This window comes from Genypterus blacodes, unplaced genomic scaffold (assembly GCF_046128005.1).
Source record: "Genypterus blacodes isolate CSIRO-AG114 ecotype Tasmania unplaced genomic scaffold, CSIRO-AGI_Gbla_v1 ptg000596l_1, whole genome shotgun sequence".
NCBI lineage: Eukaryota > Metazoa > Chordata > Actinopteri > Ophidiiformes > Ophidiidae > Genypterus > Genypterus blacodes.
This window is the reverse complement of record NW_027467326.1, coordinates 27501-45000: the sequence shown is the minus strand read 5'-3', so window position 1 is coordinate 45000 and position 17500 is coordinate 27501. Positions and strand designations below refer to the sequence as shown.

General features: G+C 47.3%; 2 protein-coding genes and 1 long non-coding RNA gene across 6 annotated transcripts in view; 1 reads left to right on the top strand and 2 right to left on the bottom strand.

The window, feature by feature from the left end:
- LOC142990592 (uncharacterized) overlaps positions 1-10401 on the bottom strand; it is an 11251-nt gene extending 850 nt beyond the window's left edge. Inside the window, exons 1-2 of the long non-coding RNA XR_012960809.1 lie at positions 10344-10401; positions 9088-10236 (exon numbers count right to left, since the gene is read on the bottom strand). This is a non-coding gene — a long non-coding RNA (uncharacterized LOC142990592). The remainder of the gene's footprint in view (positions 1-9087; positions 10237-10343) is intronic.
- Positions 1-16223, top strand: part of LOC142990590 (protein NLRC3-like) — a 17026-nt gene extending 803 nt beyond the window's left edge. Inside the window, exons 3-11 of one of the 4 annotated variants that reach the window (XM_076140418.1) lie at positions 1-100; positions 373-486; positions 794-872; positions 1166-1367; positions 1811-3611; positions 3686-3859; positions 13689-13862; positions 14081-14127; positions 15064-16223. The exon at positions 1-100 is cut by the window's left edge and continues 14 nt beyond it. In XM_076140418.1, coding sequence (XP_075996533.1) covers positions 1-100; positions 373-486; positions 794-872; positions 1166-1367; positions 1811-3611; positions 3686-3859; positions 13689-13862; positions 14081-14127; positions 15064-15605 — 3233 coding nt within the window. In that variant the 3' untranslated portion in view covers positions 15606-16223. Of the gene's footprint in view, positions 101-372; positions 487-793; positions 873-1165; positions 1368-1810; positions 3612-3685; positions 3860-4915; positions 5090-5337; positions 5385-6094; positions 7257-9372; positions 9469-9673; positions 9788-10098; positions 10178-10480; positions 10683-11124; positions 12932-13005; positions 13180-13688; positions 13863-14080; positions 14128-15063 lie in introns of those variants that run through there. The other 3 variants (XM_076140416.1, XM_076140419.1, XM_076140420.1) reach the window with 3 other exon arrangements.
- Positions 16197-17500, bottom strand: part of LOC142990591 (C-C motif chemokine 20-like) — a 2100-nt gene continuing 796 nt past the window's right edge. Inside the window, exons 2-4 of the mRNA XM_076140421.1 lie at positions 16819-16921; positions 16609-16683; positions 16197-16518 (exon numbers count right to left, since the gene is read on the bottom strand). Of these exons, the coding sequence (XP_075996536.1) occupies positions 16452-16518; positions 16609-16683; positions 16819-16921 (245 nt within the window). The 3' untranslated portion in view covers positions 16197-16451. The remainder of the gene's footprint in view (positions 16519-16608; positions 16684-16818; positions 16922-17500) is intronic.

Below are 17500 nucleotides of genomic sequence, written 5' to 3'. Positions count from 1 at the left end.
GGGCAAACTCTCCTGTACCCAGCTGTGTGTCCATGAAGAGTGACTGGTCCATGGAACAACCTCCTGAATTCAGTGATGGACAGAAGTCTGCTGAAGAAAGGTGAGAGAGATAGAGAGAGAGAGAGAAAAAATATCTGATGTAATAATGTTGGTATCAAAACACAAACTTCCAGTATTTCGCCTTTAGCTCCTTTTAGCTGACGCCGTTTTACTTTAACAAACCACTGAACACATTTAAAGACAAATCTGCTCCTTCAGAGGAAAATGCTACCATGACACACACACACACACACACACACACAAACACACACACAGAGCATGGTAACTTATCTGCTTCAACCCTCTGTTGTGTTGTCAATGCTGTGTTTATAGAGTTCACCAGCAGAGGGCAAACTCTCCTGTACCCAGCTGTGTGTCCATGAAGAGTGACTGGTCCATGGATCCACCTCTGAACTTCAGTGATGGACAGAAGTCTGCTGAAGAAAGGTAAGAGGTTAAAGCAGATCACTGTGATATCATCAGTGTAGGTTTGTAGTAGAAGACATCTCAAAGGACAGGTCTTCTTGAATGAAGGACATGTCTCTGTCCACCTGAGTGTTTGGATCAGAGCCTCAGAAGTTGAGCTGATGAGCTGAAGATTGATTCCAGGATCCTGTGATGCTCTGAGCTGCTTTGAGGGACCAGCAGACAGCAGCGTTTCCTGTTGCCTCAAACAGACAGACAGAGAGACATCACCATGACAACCTGTGTCTGTGTGTGTTTGCAGACTTCATGTTTCCTGATTTCTCCACAGAGTTCACCTGAAGAAGTCAGAGGTTTCCAGTGGTGTGTGTGTCCAGCAGCATCCAGCAGACCTGGACTCCATATTTACGGTGTGTAAATGTCCAGGCTCCGCCCACTTCCATATGGACCATGTCACCGGGTGGAGAATCTATTCCATAGAGAGATAAGAGATGTTTGACCGGAGCACTTGGTTAATTTAGTTTGACCAGCGAGAGTTCACTGGGAACCTAGTGTGAAGCCTCACAACTGTTGCTATGGTTACCTGCATCACGCCAGTCAGCTGCATGTTGTCAACATATAGACTGTAAACACACATCTGACAGCCAATCAGGAAGCAGGATCTTCTGTCCCCCTGCTATAAACTCACGTCTGACTCTTTCAGCTGCTGGAGGAGAACATTGTCAGGTTTGTGAAGGACGAGCTGAAGAGCGTCCAGAAGGTTCTGACCGCAGACTACCCACAATGCTTAGAGAGGCCGAGCGAGGACCCAGAGCAGAGGAGCGACAGAGAGGCGTTGGTGAAGCTCACAGTGAACTTCCTGAGGAGAATGAAGCAGGAGGAGCTGGCTGACTCTCTGCACAGCAGTAAGACCATTGAACAGCTTGAACATGATAAGGAAAGAGGAAACAGGACTAAAGCTTCACACTTACACTTAGAGCAGCTAATCACTCTCCTGCACAAAGAGACTGTGTTCACCTCCTGTTTATCAGCACTTTAGTCACATTCAAAGGCTCACCAACAGAAGTGTGTTTTTAGTGGGGATTTAAAGATCACAAGAGAGTTTGTCTCTTTGACTGGGGCAGGAAGTGGATTCCAAAGAAAAGGAGATCTGCTCTTGGTTGTTGGGATAGTGAGCAGGCCTGCTGAGATCTTAGAACAGGTGCAGGAACATCAGGGGTTAGAAGGTTAGAAGGTGTTCTATTATACTGCTCTAGTCACAAAGCTTTCTACTCCTAAATGCTTTTTTACTCTGTAGTTTTCTTTCCTTCTCCATGTTTCCCTCCTCTGACTGTTGTCTCTTCATCAGGAAGTCTTGCTGCACTGTGCCAACGTAAACTGAAGTCTAAGCTGAAGCAGAAGTTCCAGAGTGTGTGTGAGGGGGTCGCTAAAGGAAAGCAAACCCCTCTGAATGAGATCTACACAGAGCTCTACATCACAGAGGGAGGGGCTGGAGGGGTCAACCATGAACATGAGGTCACACACATTGAAGCAGCATCCAGGAAAGCACAGAGAGCAGAAACAACAATCAGATGTGAAGACATCTTTAAAGCTTCACCTGGAAGAGATCAGCCAATCAGAACACTGATGACAAAGGGCGTGGCTGGCATCGGGAAAACCCTCTTAACACAGAAGTTCACTCTGGACTGGGCTGAAGGCAAAGCCCACCAGAACATCCAGCTCACATTTCCATTCACCTTCAGAGAGCTGAATGTGCTGAGAGGGAGAAAGTTCAGCTTGGTGGAGCTTCTTCATCACTTCTTCACTGAAACCAAAGAAGCAGGAATCTGCAGCTTTGAAGACTTCCGGGTCGTCTTCATCCTGGACGGTCTGGATGAGTGTCGACTTCCTCTGGACTTCCACAAAGGTGAGATCCTGACCGATGTTAGAGAGTCCACCTCAGTGGATGTTCTGCTGACAAACCTCATCAGGGGGAACCTGCTTCCATCTGCTGGCCTCTGGATCACCACAAGACCTGCAGCAGCCAATCAGATCCCTGCTGAGAGCGTGGACATGGTGACAGAGGTCAGAGGGTTCACTGACCCTCAGAAGGAGGAGTACTTCAGGAAGAGACTCAGAGATGATGAGCAGGCCAGCAGCATCATCTCCCACATCAAGACCTCACAAAGCCTCCACATCATGTGCCACATTCCAGTCTTCTGCTTGATCACTGCCACAGTTCTGGAGGACATGATGAAGACCAGAGAGAGAGGAGAGCTGCCCACGACCCTGACTGAGATGTACATCCACTTCCTGGTGGCTCAGACCAAAGTGAAGAACATCAAGTATGATGGAGGAGCAGAGACAGATCCACTGTTGAATACAGAGAGCAGGAAGATGATGGAGTCTCTGGGAAAACTGGCCTTTGATCAGCTGCAGAAAGGAAACCTGATCTTCTATGACTCAGATCTGACAGAGTGTGGCATGGACATCACAGCAGCCTCAGTGTACTCAGGAGTGTTCACACAGGTCTTTAAAGAGGAGAGGGGACTGTACCAGGACCAGGTGTTCTGCTTCGTCCAGCTGAGCGTCCAGGAGTTTCTGGCTGCTCTTTATGTCCATCTGACATTCATCAACTCTGGAGTCAACCTGCTGTCACATGATCAACCAACCCCCTGGTGGTCCAAACTAACAGGAGACAAACCTAAACTAACAAGTCTCCACCAGAGTGCTGTGGACGAGGCCTTACAGAGTCCAAATGGACACCTGGACTTGTTTCTTTGTTTCCTCATGGGCCTTTCACTGCAGACCAATCAGACTCTCTTAAAGGGTCTCCTGAAAGAGACAGGAAGGAGCTCAGAGACCAAGCAGGAAACAGTCCAGTACATCAAGGAGAAGATCAATCAGAAGGTCTCTGCAGAGAGAAGCATCAATCTGTTCCACTGTCTGGGTGAGCTGAAGGATCTTTCTCTAGTGGAGGAGATCCAAGAGTACCTGAGCTCAGGAGATCTCTCCACAGCCACACTGTCTCCTGCTCAGTGGTCTGCTCTGGCCTTCATCTTACTGTCATCAGAGGAAGATCTGGATGTGTTTGACCTGAAGAAATACTCTGCTTCAGAGGAGGCTCTTCTCAGGCTGCTGCCAGTGGTCAAAGCCTCCAGGAAAACTCTGTAAGTGTGGAGACACACAAAGATTTGGATCATTTTAGGGAACAGAAATAAAATGTTCAACTTTTCATTTTCAGGCTGAGTGGCTGTAATCTGTCAGAGAGAAGCTGTGAAGCTCTGTCCTCAGTCCTCTGCTCCCAGTCCTCCAGTCTGAGAGACCTGGACCTGAGTCACAATGACCTGCAGGACTCAGGAGTGAAGCTGCTGTCTGCTGGACTGGAGAGTCCTCACTGTCAGCTGGAGACTCTCAGGTCAGGACTCTGCTCTTTGTGTCAGTGACCATTTAAATGTTCCTGCTAAAGAAGTCCTGATGCAAACATCACTGAGACCTTTCTGTTTCCTGGAGGAGATTTGAGCTCCAGTCTGCTCCATGATTGACCAAACTCTCATTCTCTCTCTCTCTCTCTCTGTATTTCTGTCGCTTTGTATTTCTGTCTCTCTGTGTTTCTGTCTCTCTGTGTTTCTGTCTCTCTGTCTCCCCCCTCTCCCCCCTCTCTCCCCTCTCTCACTATCTGTCTCTCTCTCTCTCTCCTCCTCCTCTCTCTCTTTCCCTCTCTCTCCCCTCTTTCTCTCTCCCCCCCTCCTTCTCTCTCTGTCTCTCTCTCTCCCTGTCTCTCTCTCTCCTCCTCCTTCTCTCTCCTCCTTCTCTCTCTCTCTCCCTCTCTCCCTCTCTCCCTCCCTGTCTCTCTCTCTCTCTCACTCTCTTTCTCTCTCTCTCTCTCTCTCTCTCTCTCTCTCTATGTATTTCTGTCGCTCTGTATTTCTGTCTCTCTGTGTTTCTGTCTCTCTGTCTCCCCCCTCTCTCCCCTCTCTCTCTGTCTGTCTGTCTCTCTCTCTCCTCCTCCTCTCTCTCTCCCCTCTCTCTCTCTTTCCCTCTCTCTCCCTGTCTCTCTCTCTCTCTCTCCCCTTCCTTCTCTCTCTCTCTCTCTCCCTCTCTCTCTCTCTCTCTCTCTCTGTCCCTGTCTCTCTCTCCCTGTCTCTCTCTCTCCTCCTTCTCTCTCCTCCTCCTTCTCTCTCCCTCTATCCCTCTCTCTGTCTCTCTCTCTCCCCTCTCCCTCCCTGTCTCTCTCTCCGTCTCTCTCTCTCCTTTTCTCTCTCTCTCTCTCTCTGTCTCTCTCTCTCTCTCCCTCTCTCCCTCCCTGTCTCTCTCTCCGTCTCTCTCTCTCTCTTTCTCTCTCTCTCTCTCTCTCTCTCTCCCCCCCCCCCCTCTCCTCTCTCTCCCCTCTCTCTCTCTCTCTCTCTCTCTCTCTCTCTCTCTCTCTCTCTCTCTCTCTCTCTCTCTCTCTCTCTCTCTCTCTTTCTCTCAGGCTGTCAGGTTGTATGATCACACATGAAGGCTGTGCTTCTCTGGCTTCAGCTCTGAGCTCCAACCCCTCCAGTCTGAGAGAGCTGGACCTGAGCTACAACCATCCAGGAGAGGCAGGAGAGAAGCTGCTGTCTGCTGGAGTGAAGAGTCCAGGCTGGAGACTGGACACTCTCAGGTAAGGACACAACTACAGAGTGGACACTCAGGTGTGGACAGACTCCCTGTGGGTTGAAGGGAAAAACTCTGTCTCCAAATCAATAATCAATAACGTGCTGCTGTGGTGTGTGTGTGTGTGTGTGTGTGTGTGTGTGTGTGTGTGTGTGTGTGTGTGGTGTGTGTGTGTGTGTGTGTGTGTGTGTGTGTGTGTGTGTGTGTGTGTGTGTGTGTGTGTGTGTGTGTGTGTGTGTGTGTGTCTTCCTGCAGGATGGATCATGGTGGACAGCAGTGGATCAAAGCCGGTCTGAGGAAATGTAAGTTTGATGTGACTTTGATTCCTCAGACCAAAGCTCTGGAATCTATCTTGTTCCAGATCCAAATAATGCAGAGATACTTTAGTGCAGTGGTTCCCAAACTTTTTCTGCAGCGCCCCCTTTAGTAGATAAGAATATTTCCTTGTCTTTGCACTAATGACAGCTTCATCCCCACATCTTCTCAGTGACTGCTGTGGGCTCGCTTTGTGCTGCAGATCTTTTCTAATCGGGGTTGCAGCTGTCAGACTGACACTCTTAGTTCAGTTTCAATGTCCAGCTTCCACCTGGATTTGGTTTTGATTGAGGCTCACATAGGTAGGATGTGGCAAAAGGAAGGAGTGTGGCCATGGCTCTCCTACCTAGCAGAGGGGAATCGCTCATTCTCCTGCTGCCATACCAAGAAGTTCTTCATCATAATAATTGAGTTAAATCTTTCACAACTGGGCATGAAATGCTAAACTAGCAGCTAGCCAAGCTAACGACTCCCATGTGTCAGAGCGGCTGATGAGCACAAACGGTGAAGGGGCGCCGATAAACAACAATAACGACAACAACCAGTAGTTGAGTATTTAGATATCAAAGGTGTGTCAGTAGAAAGTGACAGTGAGTCAGAGGACAAAGTGCAGTAGTGAATAAATGAGTGAATAATAAAGGCAGCAGCTGTGTTTGATGATAAACTGCTGCTGTTTGTGTCTTTTTCTGTCCATCAGATGATTGTGAACTGGAACTGGACCCAAACACAGCGAGCAGAAAACTCAAACTGTCTGACAACAACAGGAAGGTGACATGTGTGAGAGAGGAGCAGCCACGTCCTGATCATCCAGAGAGGTTTTATCTCCCGGCTCAGCTGCTGAGTAGAAATGGTCTGATTGGTCGTTGTTACTGGGAGGTGGAGTGGAGAGGAGAAGTTTATATATCAGTGAGCTACAGAGGAATCAGGAGGGAAGGAGACGGAGCAGACAGTGAGTTTGGAGGAAATAATAATCAATCCTGGAGTCTGAGATGCTCTGATCGTCATGGTTACTCCGTCAGGCACAATAACAGCTTCACGTTCCTCAGTGTCCCTGTGTCCTCCTCTGTCCCTCACAGAGTAGGAGTGTATGTGGACTGTCCTGCTGGCACTCTGTCCTTCTACAGCGTCTCTCACACACTGATCCACCTCCACACCTTCACCACCACATTCACTCAACCTGTCTATGCTGGGTTTGGGTTCAGGTGGTTCTGGGGTTCATCAGTGACTCTGTGTGATCTGTAGGACACACACACACACACTCTCATACTCACACTTTCTCTCAAACACACACTCTCGTACACACTCACACACTTTCTCACACACACACTTTCTCTCCTTTAGGTCACACAGGAAGTAAAGCTTGTTTGAGTCTCTGCTGCTCTGTGAGTCAGACAGGTGAAGTCAGGTAGAGGAGGTGAGCGACGCCAGTCTCTCTCTCTCTCTCTCTCTCGCTTGCGACCACATTAGGATAGATCAGAGGAGAGAGAGAGAGAGAGACAAAGAGAGACCTAGAGAGACACATAGAGAGACAGAGAGCGACAGAGAGAGAGAGACAGGCAATGTTGGCCTGCATGTTGGTGTCTCTCTCATTTCATGATTTTCCCTGTATCATAAACAGAGTCTTTAGCTTTTGTTTCCATGTCAACACTTCTTCTTAAAGCTTCTCTGTCAAGGTGCATCCAGAGAGTTTTCCTTCTAAAATGATTTTTGTGTTCCAGCTTTGTTGTGTTCCTGTGTGTAAAGTCTTCATTCATGTGTAGGTGATGCTTGTTCTTTATAGTCAAAGGGATTTTTATTGTTTGAATGTTTTGTTTGAAATATGAGACAGATTTATAATAAAATATGATTTTATTAAATAGTTTGATGAGTTCTTTACTGTCCAAACATTCCATCGCATCAGACAGGAAACGTCCACACCGACACATTCGGTCCTACTGAGTGAAAACAACGTCTTCATTTGTTCTTGTTTGCTCACTGGCTACAGGGTAATGACAGTAACAATGTATTTCAAATACTACACTTCCTGTTTATGAAACAGACAGACACATGTGTGCAGGTATAGGAGGGGTCCTGCAGGGCGGAGCTCACGCTGCTGAGTGGGAGGAGTTTGTGTTCAGGTGCATGTTGACCCGAGCTCTCTGAAGCCTTTCACTGTTGGTAAATGCAGACGTGTGAGTGAAGATGCACATGTGACAGCTGCACCTACATGAAGAGCATAAAGAGTGAATCTGTGCTACTCACTCCACACACTTCATGGCTCTGATGGTCCAGTGCTTGGTCGGGTCGCTGCACACAAACCTGCCTGACAGGTGGAAGCTGTTTCACACAGAAAGACACAACGCAACAAATTACAACCCAGGAGCTCTGAGGCCACGCCCACGCCTCACCCTCACTACCTCAACCTAACCCTCACCCCCACCGCCTCCCCCTCACCCGCAATAATACAACCTTCCTTCTGTCTCTCTCTCTCTCTCCTTTTCCCCCTCTTTCTGTATAAACAATGATCTCCAAAATATCCTAGAATTGTATGTGCAATGTGATGTAAAATGTTTGCTTCAATAAAAACAAATAGTAAAAAAAATAATATATATATACAGTATAATGCAAAAAATCCCCCATAAAACCAGGGGACATGTAGGAGGTATGCATTGGAGCTCAAACATGTTCCTCCTCTCCAGCAGATGATGGATCTACTGGAGAAGAGCTACAAACACAACCTGTGCTTGAGACCTGCAGCCATGTTTGTGGTTGATGTGAGGTGTAAACGCTCTCACAGCTCTGAGCTGATGCTGATGTGCTCAGGCTCAGACTGGGGACATAAACACAATGATGGACACGTTCCTTCTCCACCTGTAAACCTCACCGCCCTCGTCTTCCTGCTGGAGTCACTGCGGCCCTGACTCTGCAGCCGTCTGACCTCTGTGACACACAGGACCTCCATCCTGTCCACCTACAGGAAGAGACCAGGACCAGGAGTCACATGATCAATAACACGCCTGAAGGTCTGTGTGCTGAATCCTACATGAACACACGCACACACGCAAACACACACACACACCTGCTTTTTACCTGACAGACAGACAGTAAATATCTGATTTAGTAACGTTGGTATCAAAACACGAACTTCCTGTACTTAGCCTTTAGCCACAGTTAGCTGACGGCGTGTTACTTACTTTTACTTGACTCGTTGAATTCCTCATGAAACAGAAACCTTCATGTTAATTATAAAATGACGTCAAATGTCTGTAAGTGAGAGAACTTACGTTAAAATGCGCTTGTAAACGGAAGAAGAAGGCGAAAATAAAAGCGGCGGATTGTTTCTCGAACGTTCATCGGTTGCCGGGACAACAGTCATGCAGCGCCGCGTGCGTGGATTTTATGAGAGGAAGTGGGACGAGTTCACCAAAATAAAGAGAGAAGTACCTGTTTGGGCGGATTAGCTTTCAAAATAAAAGAGCGACGAATAATAATGCGTTTAAAGATAAGGACATAAAACTGAACGACTGAAAGACATCTAGAGTCACATCTACTCACATACTACATATACTATCACATACTCACTAACGCACACACACACAAAAACAAGAAGACAGAGACCTCTCACTGTATATCCGGACTTTATTTCTATTATTATTTATCTCTTTTACTGATTGAAATAAAGTTCAACAGAACAAACCACACTTCTACGACCAGTCCACTAATTGGTGCTAAGCGACTCTCTCTTTCACACACACGCCTACACACAGGTGTACGTGTCAAAAGGGTGTAGGTGTCAAAACAGAAAATGAAAGTTTGGTTCAGATGAGGAAGAGCAGCATAGGAAGACGTAACGCAGCGTGAGTTTGAGTTTGATTCGATGATTTTATGGATCATAGTTAGTTTTTCATTCATATGAGTGTGTGTGTGTGTGTGTGTGTGTGTGTGTGTGTGTGTGTGTGTGTGTATGTGTGTGTGTTGCCCTCTCTGTAGTGTGGTGAAGATGAGTGATTATGGTGATGAAGATAACAACCTGAACAACAAGCGTGAAAGACCTCCAGACTTCAGTCATGAACCTGGACCCTCACACACAAAGTAAGAGGGGCAGGGCGAGCATTTCATGCTGCTATGACACACACACACACACACACACACACACACACACACACACACACACACACACACGCACACACACACACACACACACACACACACACACACACACACACACACACACACACACAGCATAGTAACTTATCTGCTTCAATCCTCTGTTGTGTTGTCAATGCTGTGTTTATAGAGTTCACCAGCAGAGGGCAGACTCTCCTGTACCCAGCATTGTGTCCATGAAGAGTGACAGGTCCATGTTTGAACCTCTGAGATTCAGTGATGGACAGAAGTCTGCTGAAGAAAGGTCAGAGGTTAAACCAGATCACTGTGATATCATCAGTGTAGTTTTGTAGTAGAAGACATCTCAAAGGGCAGGTCTTCTTGAATGAAGGACACGTCTCTGTCCACCTGAGTGTTTGGATCAGAGCCTCAGAAGTTGAGCTGATGAGCTGAAGATTGATTCCAGGATCCTGTGATACTCTGAGCTGCTTTGAGGGACCAGCAGACAGCAGCGTTTCCTGTTGCCTCAAACAGACAGACAGACAGAGAGACATCACCATGACAACCTGTGTTTGTGTGTGTTTGCAGACTTCATGTTTCCTGATTTCTCCACAGAGTTCACCTGAAAGAGCCAGAGGTTTCCAGTGGTGTGTGTGTCCAGCAGCATCCAGCAGACCTGGACTCCATATTTACGGTGCGTAAATGTCCAGGCTCCGCCCACTTCCATATGGACGATGTCACCGGGTGGAGAATCTATTCCATAGAGAGATAAGAGATGTTTGACTGGAGCACTTGGTTCATTTAGTTTGACCAGTGAGAGTTCACTGGGAACCTAGTGTGAATGGTTATGCTATGGTTACCTGCATCTTCATCAGGCCGGAGATTTAGAACGCCGGTCAGCTGCGTGTTGTCAACATACATAAACACACACCTGACAGCCAATCAGGAAGCAGGATCTTCTGTCCCCCTGCTATAAACTCACGTCTGACTCTTTCAGCTGCTGGAGGAGAACATTGTCAGGTTTGTGAAGGACGAGCTGAAGAGCGTCCAGAAGGTTCTGACCGCAGACTACCCACAACGCTTAGAGAGGCCGAGCGAGGACCCAGAGCAGAGGAGCGACAGAGAGGCGTTGGTGAAGCTCACAGTGAACTTCCTGAGGAGAATGAAGCAGGAGGAGCTGGCTGACTCTCTGCACAGCAGTAAGACCATTGAACAGCTTGAACATGATAAGGAAAGAGGAAACAGGACTAAAGCTTCACACTTACACTTAGAGCAGCTAATCACTCTCCTGCACAAAGAGACTGTGTTCACCTCCTGTTTATCAGCACTTTACTCACATTCAAAGGCTCACCAACAGAAGTGTGTTTTAGTGGGGATTTAAAGATCACAAGAGAGTTTGTCTCTTTGACTGGGGCAGGAAGTGGATTCCAAAGAAAAGGAGACCTGGTCTTGGTTGTTGGGATAGTGAGCAGGCCTGCTGAGATCTTAGAACAGGTGCAGGAACATCAGGGGTTAGAAGGTTAGAAGGTGTTCTATTATACTGCTCTAGTCACAAAGCTTTCTACTCCTAAATGCTTTTTTACTCTGTAGTTTTCTTTCCTTCTCCATGTTTCCCTCCTCTGACTGTTGTCTCTTCACCAGGAAGTTTTGCTGCACTGTGCCAACGTAAACTGAAGTCTAGGCTGAAGCAGAAGTTCCAGAGTGTGTGTGAGGGGGTCGCTAAAGCAGGAAAGCAAACCCCTCTGAATGAGATCTACACAGAGCTCTACATCACAGAGGGAGGGGCTGGAGGGGTCAACCATGAACATGAGGTCACACACATTGAAGCAGCATCCAGGAAAGCACAGAGAGCAGAAACAACAATCAGATGTGAAGACATCTTTAAAGCCTCACCTGGAAGAGATCAGCCAATCAGAACACTGATGACAAAGGGCGTGGCTGGCATCGGGAAAACCCTCTTAACTCAGAAGTTCACTCTGGACTGGGCTGAAGGCAAAGCCCACCAGAACATCCAGCTCACATTTCCATTCACCTTCAGGGAGCTGAATGTGCTGAGAGGGAGAAAGTTCAGCTTGGTGGAGCTTCTTCATCTCTTCTTTACTGAAACCAAAGAAGCAGGAATCTGCAGTTTTGAAGACTTCCAGGTCGTCTTCATCCTGGACGGTCTGGATGAGTGTCGACTTCCTCTGGACTTCCACAAAGGTGAGATCCTGACCGATGTTAGAGAGTCCACCTCAGTGGATGTTCTGCTGACAAACCTCATCAGGGGGAACCTGCTTCCATCTGCTGGCCTCTGGATCACCACAAGACCTGCAGCAGCCAATCAGATCCCTGCTGAGAGCGTGGACATGGTGACAGAGGTCAGAGGGTTCACTGACCCTCAGAAAGAGGAGTACTTCAGGAAGAGACTCAGAGATGATGAGCAGGCCAACAGCATCATCTCCCACATCAAGACCTCACGAAGCCTCCACATCATGTGCCACATTCCAGTCTTCTGCTGGGTCACTGCCACAGTTCTGGAGGACATGATGATGAAGACCAGAGAGAGAGGAGAGCTGCCCACGACCCTGACTGAGATGTACATCCACTTCCTGGTAGTTCAGACCAAAGTGAAGAACATCAAGTATGATGGAGGAGCAGAGACGGATCCACTCTGGAATACAGAGAGCAGGAAGATGATGGAGTCTCTGGGAAAACTGGCTTTTGATCAGCTGCAGAAAGGAAACCTGATCTTCTATGAGTCAGACCTGACAGAGTGTGGCATGGACATCACAGCAGCCTCAGTGTACTCAGGAGTGTTCACACAGGTCTTTAAAGAGGAGAGGGGACTGTACCAGGACCAGGTGTTCTGCTTCGTCCATCTGAGCGTCCAGGAGTTTCTGGCTGCTCTTTATGTCCATCTGACATTCATCAAGTCTGGAGTCAACCTGCTGTTAGAAGATCAACCAACCTCCTGGTGGTCTAGACGATCACGACACAAACCTAAACTAACAAGTCTCCACCAGGGTGCTGTTGACGAGGCCTTACAGAGTCCAAATGGACACCTGGACTTGTTTCTTCGTTTCCTTTTGGGCCTTTCACTGAAGACCAATCAGACTCTCTTAAAAGGTCTCCTGAAAGAGACAGGAAAGAGCTCAAAGACCAACAAGGAAACAGTCAAGTACATCAAGAAGAAGATCAATCAGAAGGTCTCTGCAGAGAGAAGCATCAATCTGTTCCACTGTCTGAGTGAGCTGAAGGATCTTTCTCTAGTGAAGGAGATCCAAGAGTACCTGAGTTCAGGACGTCTCTCCACAGCCACACTGTCTCCTGCTCAGTGGTCTGCTCTGGCCTTCATCTTACTGTCATCAGAGGAAGATCTGGATGTGTTTGACCTGAAGAAATACTCTGCTTCAGAGGAGGTTCTTCTCAGGCTGCTGCCAGTGGTCAAAGCCTCCAGGAAAACTCTGTAAGTGTGGAGACACACAAAGATTTGGATCATTTTAGGGAACAGAAATAAAATGTTCAACTTTTCATTTTCAGGCTGAGTGGCTGTAATCTGTCAGAGAGAAGCTGTGAAGCTCTGTCCTCAGTCCTCTGCTCCCAGTCCTCCAGTCTGAGAGACCTGGACCTGAGTAACAATAACCTGCAGGATTCAGGAGTGAAGCTGCTGTCTGCTGGACTGGAGAGTCCTCACTGTCAGCTGGAGACTCTCAGGTCAGGACTCTGCTCTTTGTGTCAGTGACCATTTAAATGTTCCTGCTAAAGAAGTCCTGATGCAAACATCACTGAGACCTTTCTGTTTCCTGTCCCATTCCCACAATTTCTCTCTCTCTTTCTCTCTGTCTCTCTCTCTCTCTCTTTCTCTCTCTCTCTCTCTCTCTCTCTCTCTCTCTCTCTCTCCCCCCTGTCTCTCTCTCTCTGTCTCTCTCTCTCCCTCTCTCTTTCCCTCTCTCCCTCTCTCCCTCTCTCTCCCTCCGTCTCTCTCTCTCTCTTTCTCTCTCTCTCTCTCTCTCCCTCTCTCCCGCTCTCTCTCTCTCTGTCTCTCTGTCTCTCTGTCTCTCTCTCTGTCTCTTTCTGTCTCTCTCTCTCTCCCTCTCTCTCTCTCTCTCTCTCTCTCTCTCTCTCTCTCTCTTTCTCTCTCTCTCTCTCCCTCTCTGCCCTCTCTCTCTCTCTCTCTCCCCCCCCCCTCTCTCTGTCTGTCTCTCTCTCTCTCTCTCTCTCAGGCTGTCAGCTTGTATGATCACACAGGAAGGCTGTGCTTCTCTGGCCTCAGCTCTGAGCTCCAACCCCTCCAGTCTGAGAGAGCTGGACCTGAGCTACAACCATCCAGGAGAGGCAGGAGAGAAGCTGCTGTCTGCTGGAGTGAAGAGTCCAGGCTGGAGACTGGACACTCTCAGGTAAGGACACAACTACAGAGTGGACACTCAGGTGTGGACCGACTCCCTGTGGGTTGAAGGGAAAAACTCTGTCTCCAAATCAATAATCAATAACGTGCTGCTGTGTGTGTGTGTGTGTGTGTGTGTGTGTGTGTGTGTGTGTGTGTGTGTGTGTGTGTGTGTGTGTGTGTGTGTGTGTGTGTGTGTGTGTGTGTGTGTGTATGTGTGTCTTCCTGCAGGATGGATCATGGTGGACAGCAGAGGATCAAAGCTGGTCTGAGTAAATGTAAGTTTGATGTGACTTTGATTCCTCAGACCAAAGCTCTGGAATCTATCTTGTTCCAGATCCAAATAATGCAGAGATACTTTAGTGCAGTGGTTCCCAAACTTTTTCTGCAGCGCCCCCTTTAGTAGATAAGAATATTTCCTTGTCTTTGCACTAATGACAGCTTCATCCCCACATCTTCTCAGTGACTGCTGTGGGCTCGCTTTGTGCTGCAGATCTTTTCTAATCGGGGTTGCAGCTGTCAGACTGACACTCTTAGTTCAGTTTCAATGTCCAGCTTCCACCTGGATTTGGTTTTGATTGAGGCTCACATAGGTAGGATGTGGCAAAAGGAAGGAGTGTGGCCATGGCTCTCCTACCTAGCAGAGGGGAATCGCTCATTCTCCTGCTGCCATACCAAGAAGTTCTTCATCATAATAATGATTTAAATCCCTCACAACTGGGCTTCTAATGCTAAACTAGCGGCTACAGAGCAGCTGATGAGCACAAACGGTGAAGGGCCGCCGATAAAAATCAACAACAACAACAACAACCAGTAGTTGAGTATTTCTTCTAGAGCTTCTTCCCTTCTGCAGTGGGCCTCATCAACAAGGCCCGGGTCTTCCCCTGACCACTTAGTAACTTAGTAACTTGCACATTGAACTATTTTATTTAGTTAATTTATTTATTTAATTTCGTGTATTTTTAATTAGATTTTTTGCAAAGTTGTTTTTTGTGTGTTGAGCGCACTAAGAACCAGAACAAATTCCTTTTAAGTGTAAATTTAATTACCAATAAAGCTATTCTGATTCAGATTTAGATATCAAAGGTGTGTCAGTAGAAAGTGACAGTGAGTCAGAGGACAAAGTGCAGTAGTGAATAAATGAGTGAATAATAAAGGCAGCAGCTGTGTTTGATGATAAACTGCTGCTGTTTGTGTCTTTTTCTGTCCATCAGATGTTTGTGAACTGGAACTGGACCCAAACACAGTGAGCAGAAACCTCAAATTGTCTGACAACAACAGGAAGGTGACAGGTGTGGGAGAGGAGCAGCCACGTCCTGATCATCCAGAGAGGTTCGATGTCTGGCCTCAGCTGCTGAGTAGAAATGCTCTGACTGGTCTCTGTTACTGGGAGGTGGAGTGGAGAGGAGAAGTTTATATATCAGTGAGTTACAGAGGAATCAGGAGGAAAGGAGACAGAGCTGACAGCATGTTTGGAGGAAATAATAATCAGTCCTGGAGTCTGAACTGCTCTGTTGATGGTTACTCTGTCAGTCACAATAACAGCTCCACGTCCCTCAGTGTCCCTGTGTCCTCCTCTGTCCCTCTCAGAGTAGGAGTGTATCTGGACTGTCCTGCTGGCACTCTGTCCTTCTACAGCGTCTCTCACACACTGATCCACCTCCACACCTTCACCACCACATTCACTCAACCTCTCTATGCTGGGTTTGGGTTCAGGTGGTTCTTGGGTTCATCAGTGACTCTGTGTGATCTGTAGGACACACACACACACACACACTCTCATACTCACATCCTCTCAAACACACACTCTCGTACACACTCACACACTTTCTCACACACACACTTTCTCTCCTTTAGGTTACACAGGAAGTAAAGCTGGTTTGAGTCTCTGCTGCTCTGTGAGTCAGACAGGTGAAGTCAGGTAGAGGAGGTGAGCGACGCCAGTCTCTCTCTCTCTCTCTCTCGCTTGTGACCACGTTAGGATAGATCAGAGGAGAGAGAGAGAGAGAGAGCAACAAAGAGACAGAGAGAGACCTAGAGACACATAGAGAGACAGAGAGCGACAGAGAGAGACAGGCAATGTTGCCATGCATGTTGGTGTCTCTCATTTCATGATTTTCCCTGTATCATAAACAGAGTGTTTAGCTTTTGTTTCCATGTCAACACTTCTTCTTAAAGCTTCTCTGTCAAGGTGCATCCAGAGAGTTTTCCTTCTAAAATGATTTTTGTGTTCCAGCTTTGTTGTGTTCCTGTGTGTAAAGTCTTCATTCATGTGTAGGTGATGCTTGTTATTTATAGTCAAAGGGATTTTTATTGTTTGAATGTTTTGTTTGAAATATGAGACAGATTTATAATTAAATATGATTTTATTAAATAGTTTGATGAGTTCTTCACTGTCCAAACATTCCATCGCATCAGACAGGAAACGTCCACACCGACACATTCGGTCCTACTGAGTGAAAACAACGTCTTCATTTGTTCTTGTTTGCTCACTGGCTACAGGGTAATGACAGTAACAATGTATTTCAAATACTACACTTCCTGTTTATGAAACAGACAGACACATGTGTGCAGGTATAGGAGGGGTCCTGCAGGGCGGAGCTCACGCTGCTGAGTGGGAGGAGTTTGTGTTCAGGTGCATGTTGACCCAAGCTCTCTGAAGCCTTTCACTGTTGGTAAATGCAGACGTGTGAGTGAAGATGCACATGTGACAGCTGCACCTACATGAAGAGCATAAAGAGTGAATCTGTGCTACTCACTCCACACACTTCATCGCTCTGACGGTCCAGTGCTTGGTCGGGTCGCTGCACACAAACCTGCCTGACAGGTGGAAGCTGGTTCACACAGAAAGACACAACGCAACAAATTACAACCCAGGAGCTCTGAGGCCACGCCCACAACTCACCCTCACCACCTCACCCCCACCCCCTCACCCTCACATCCTTGATTGATTGATTGATTGAACTCACATCACAGCGTTGATGTCACAGGAAGTGTTGATGGTCTGCAGCGTGTAGCCCAGCAGCCGGCGGCAGTGCAACGGATGCTTGTACAACCTCAGACAGCAGCTTGCTGCAAAAACACAAAGGAAGACGTTTGGAGGCGGAGTCACATTAAAGTGTGAACACCAAAGTGCTTTAAGGACGCTCCTGTGATCTCTGAGCTTCTCTGCAGAGCCGACTGTAGGAACTCACTGAACCTCAACTTCAACTTCTCCATGTTTCCTCATTCTTTAGATTTTAAATGATCCTCTACCAGAGCAATGTTTTTACCCTTTTATGATCACATCAAAGAAATAAAGATCGGTACAGGAGGTTTGTTTACATGGACAGATACCAAAGCAGAGTGATCACACACACACACACACACACACACACACTGACTCTCTGATCCACTTCATTTGATTGGAACGTGAACGTCTCCATGTCCTGAAGCCTTAAATGTCATCAGCATCAGGATGTGTGTGATTAAGTTAAAGTAACAGAAACATCTTTAGACACGATGCAGTCTGGGTATGAAATATAAACGACAACAACAAAGTCAAATCCGCAGCTTTCAGTCAGCCGTGTTGGATCTCACAGGCGTGTCTGATAAAGTGATGGCTCCGTTCTCTACACTGGCTCCCCGTAGCTGCTCGCATCCAGTTTAACA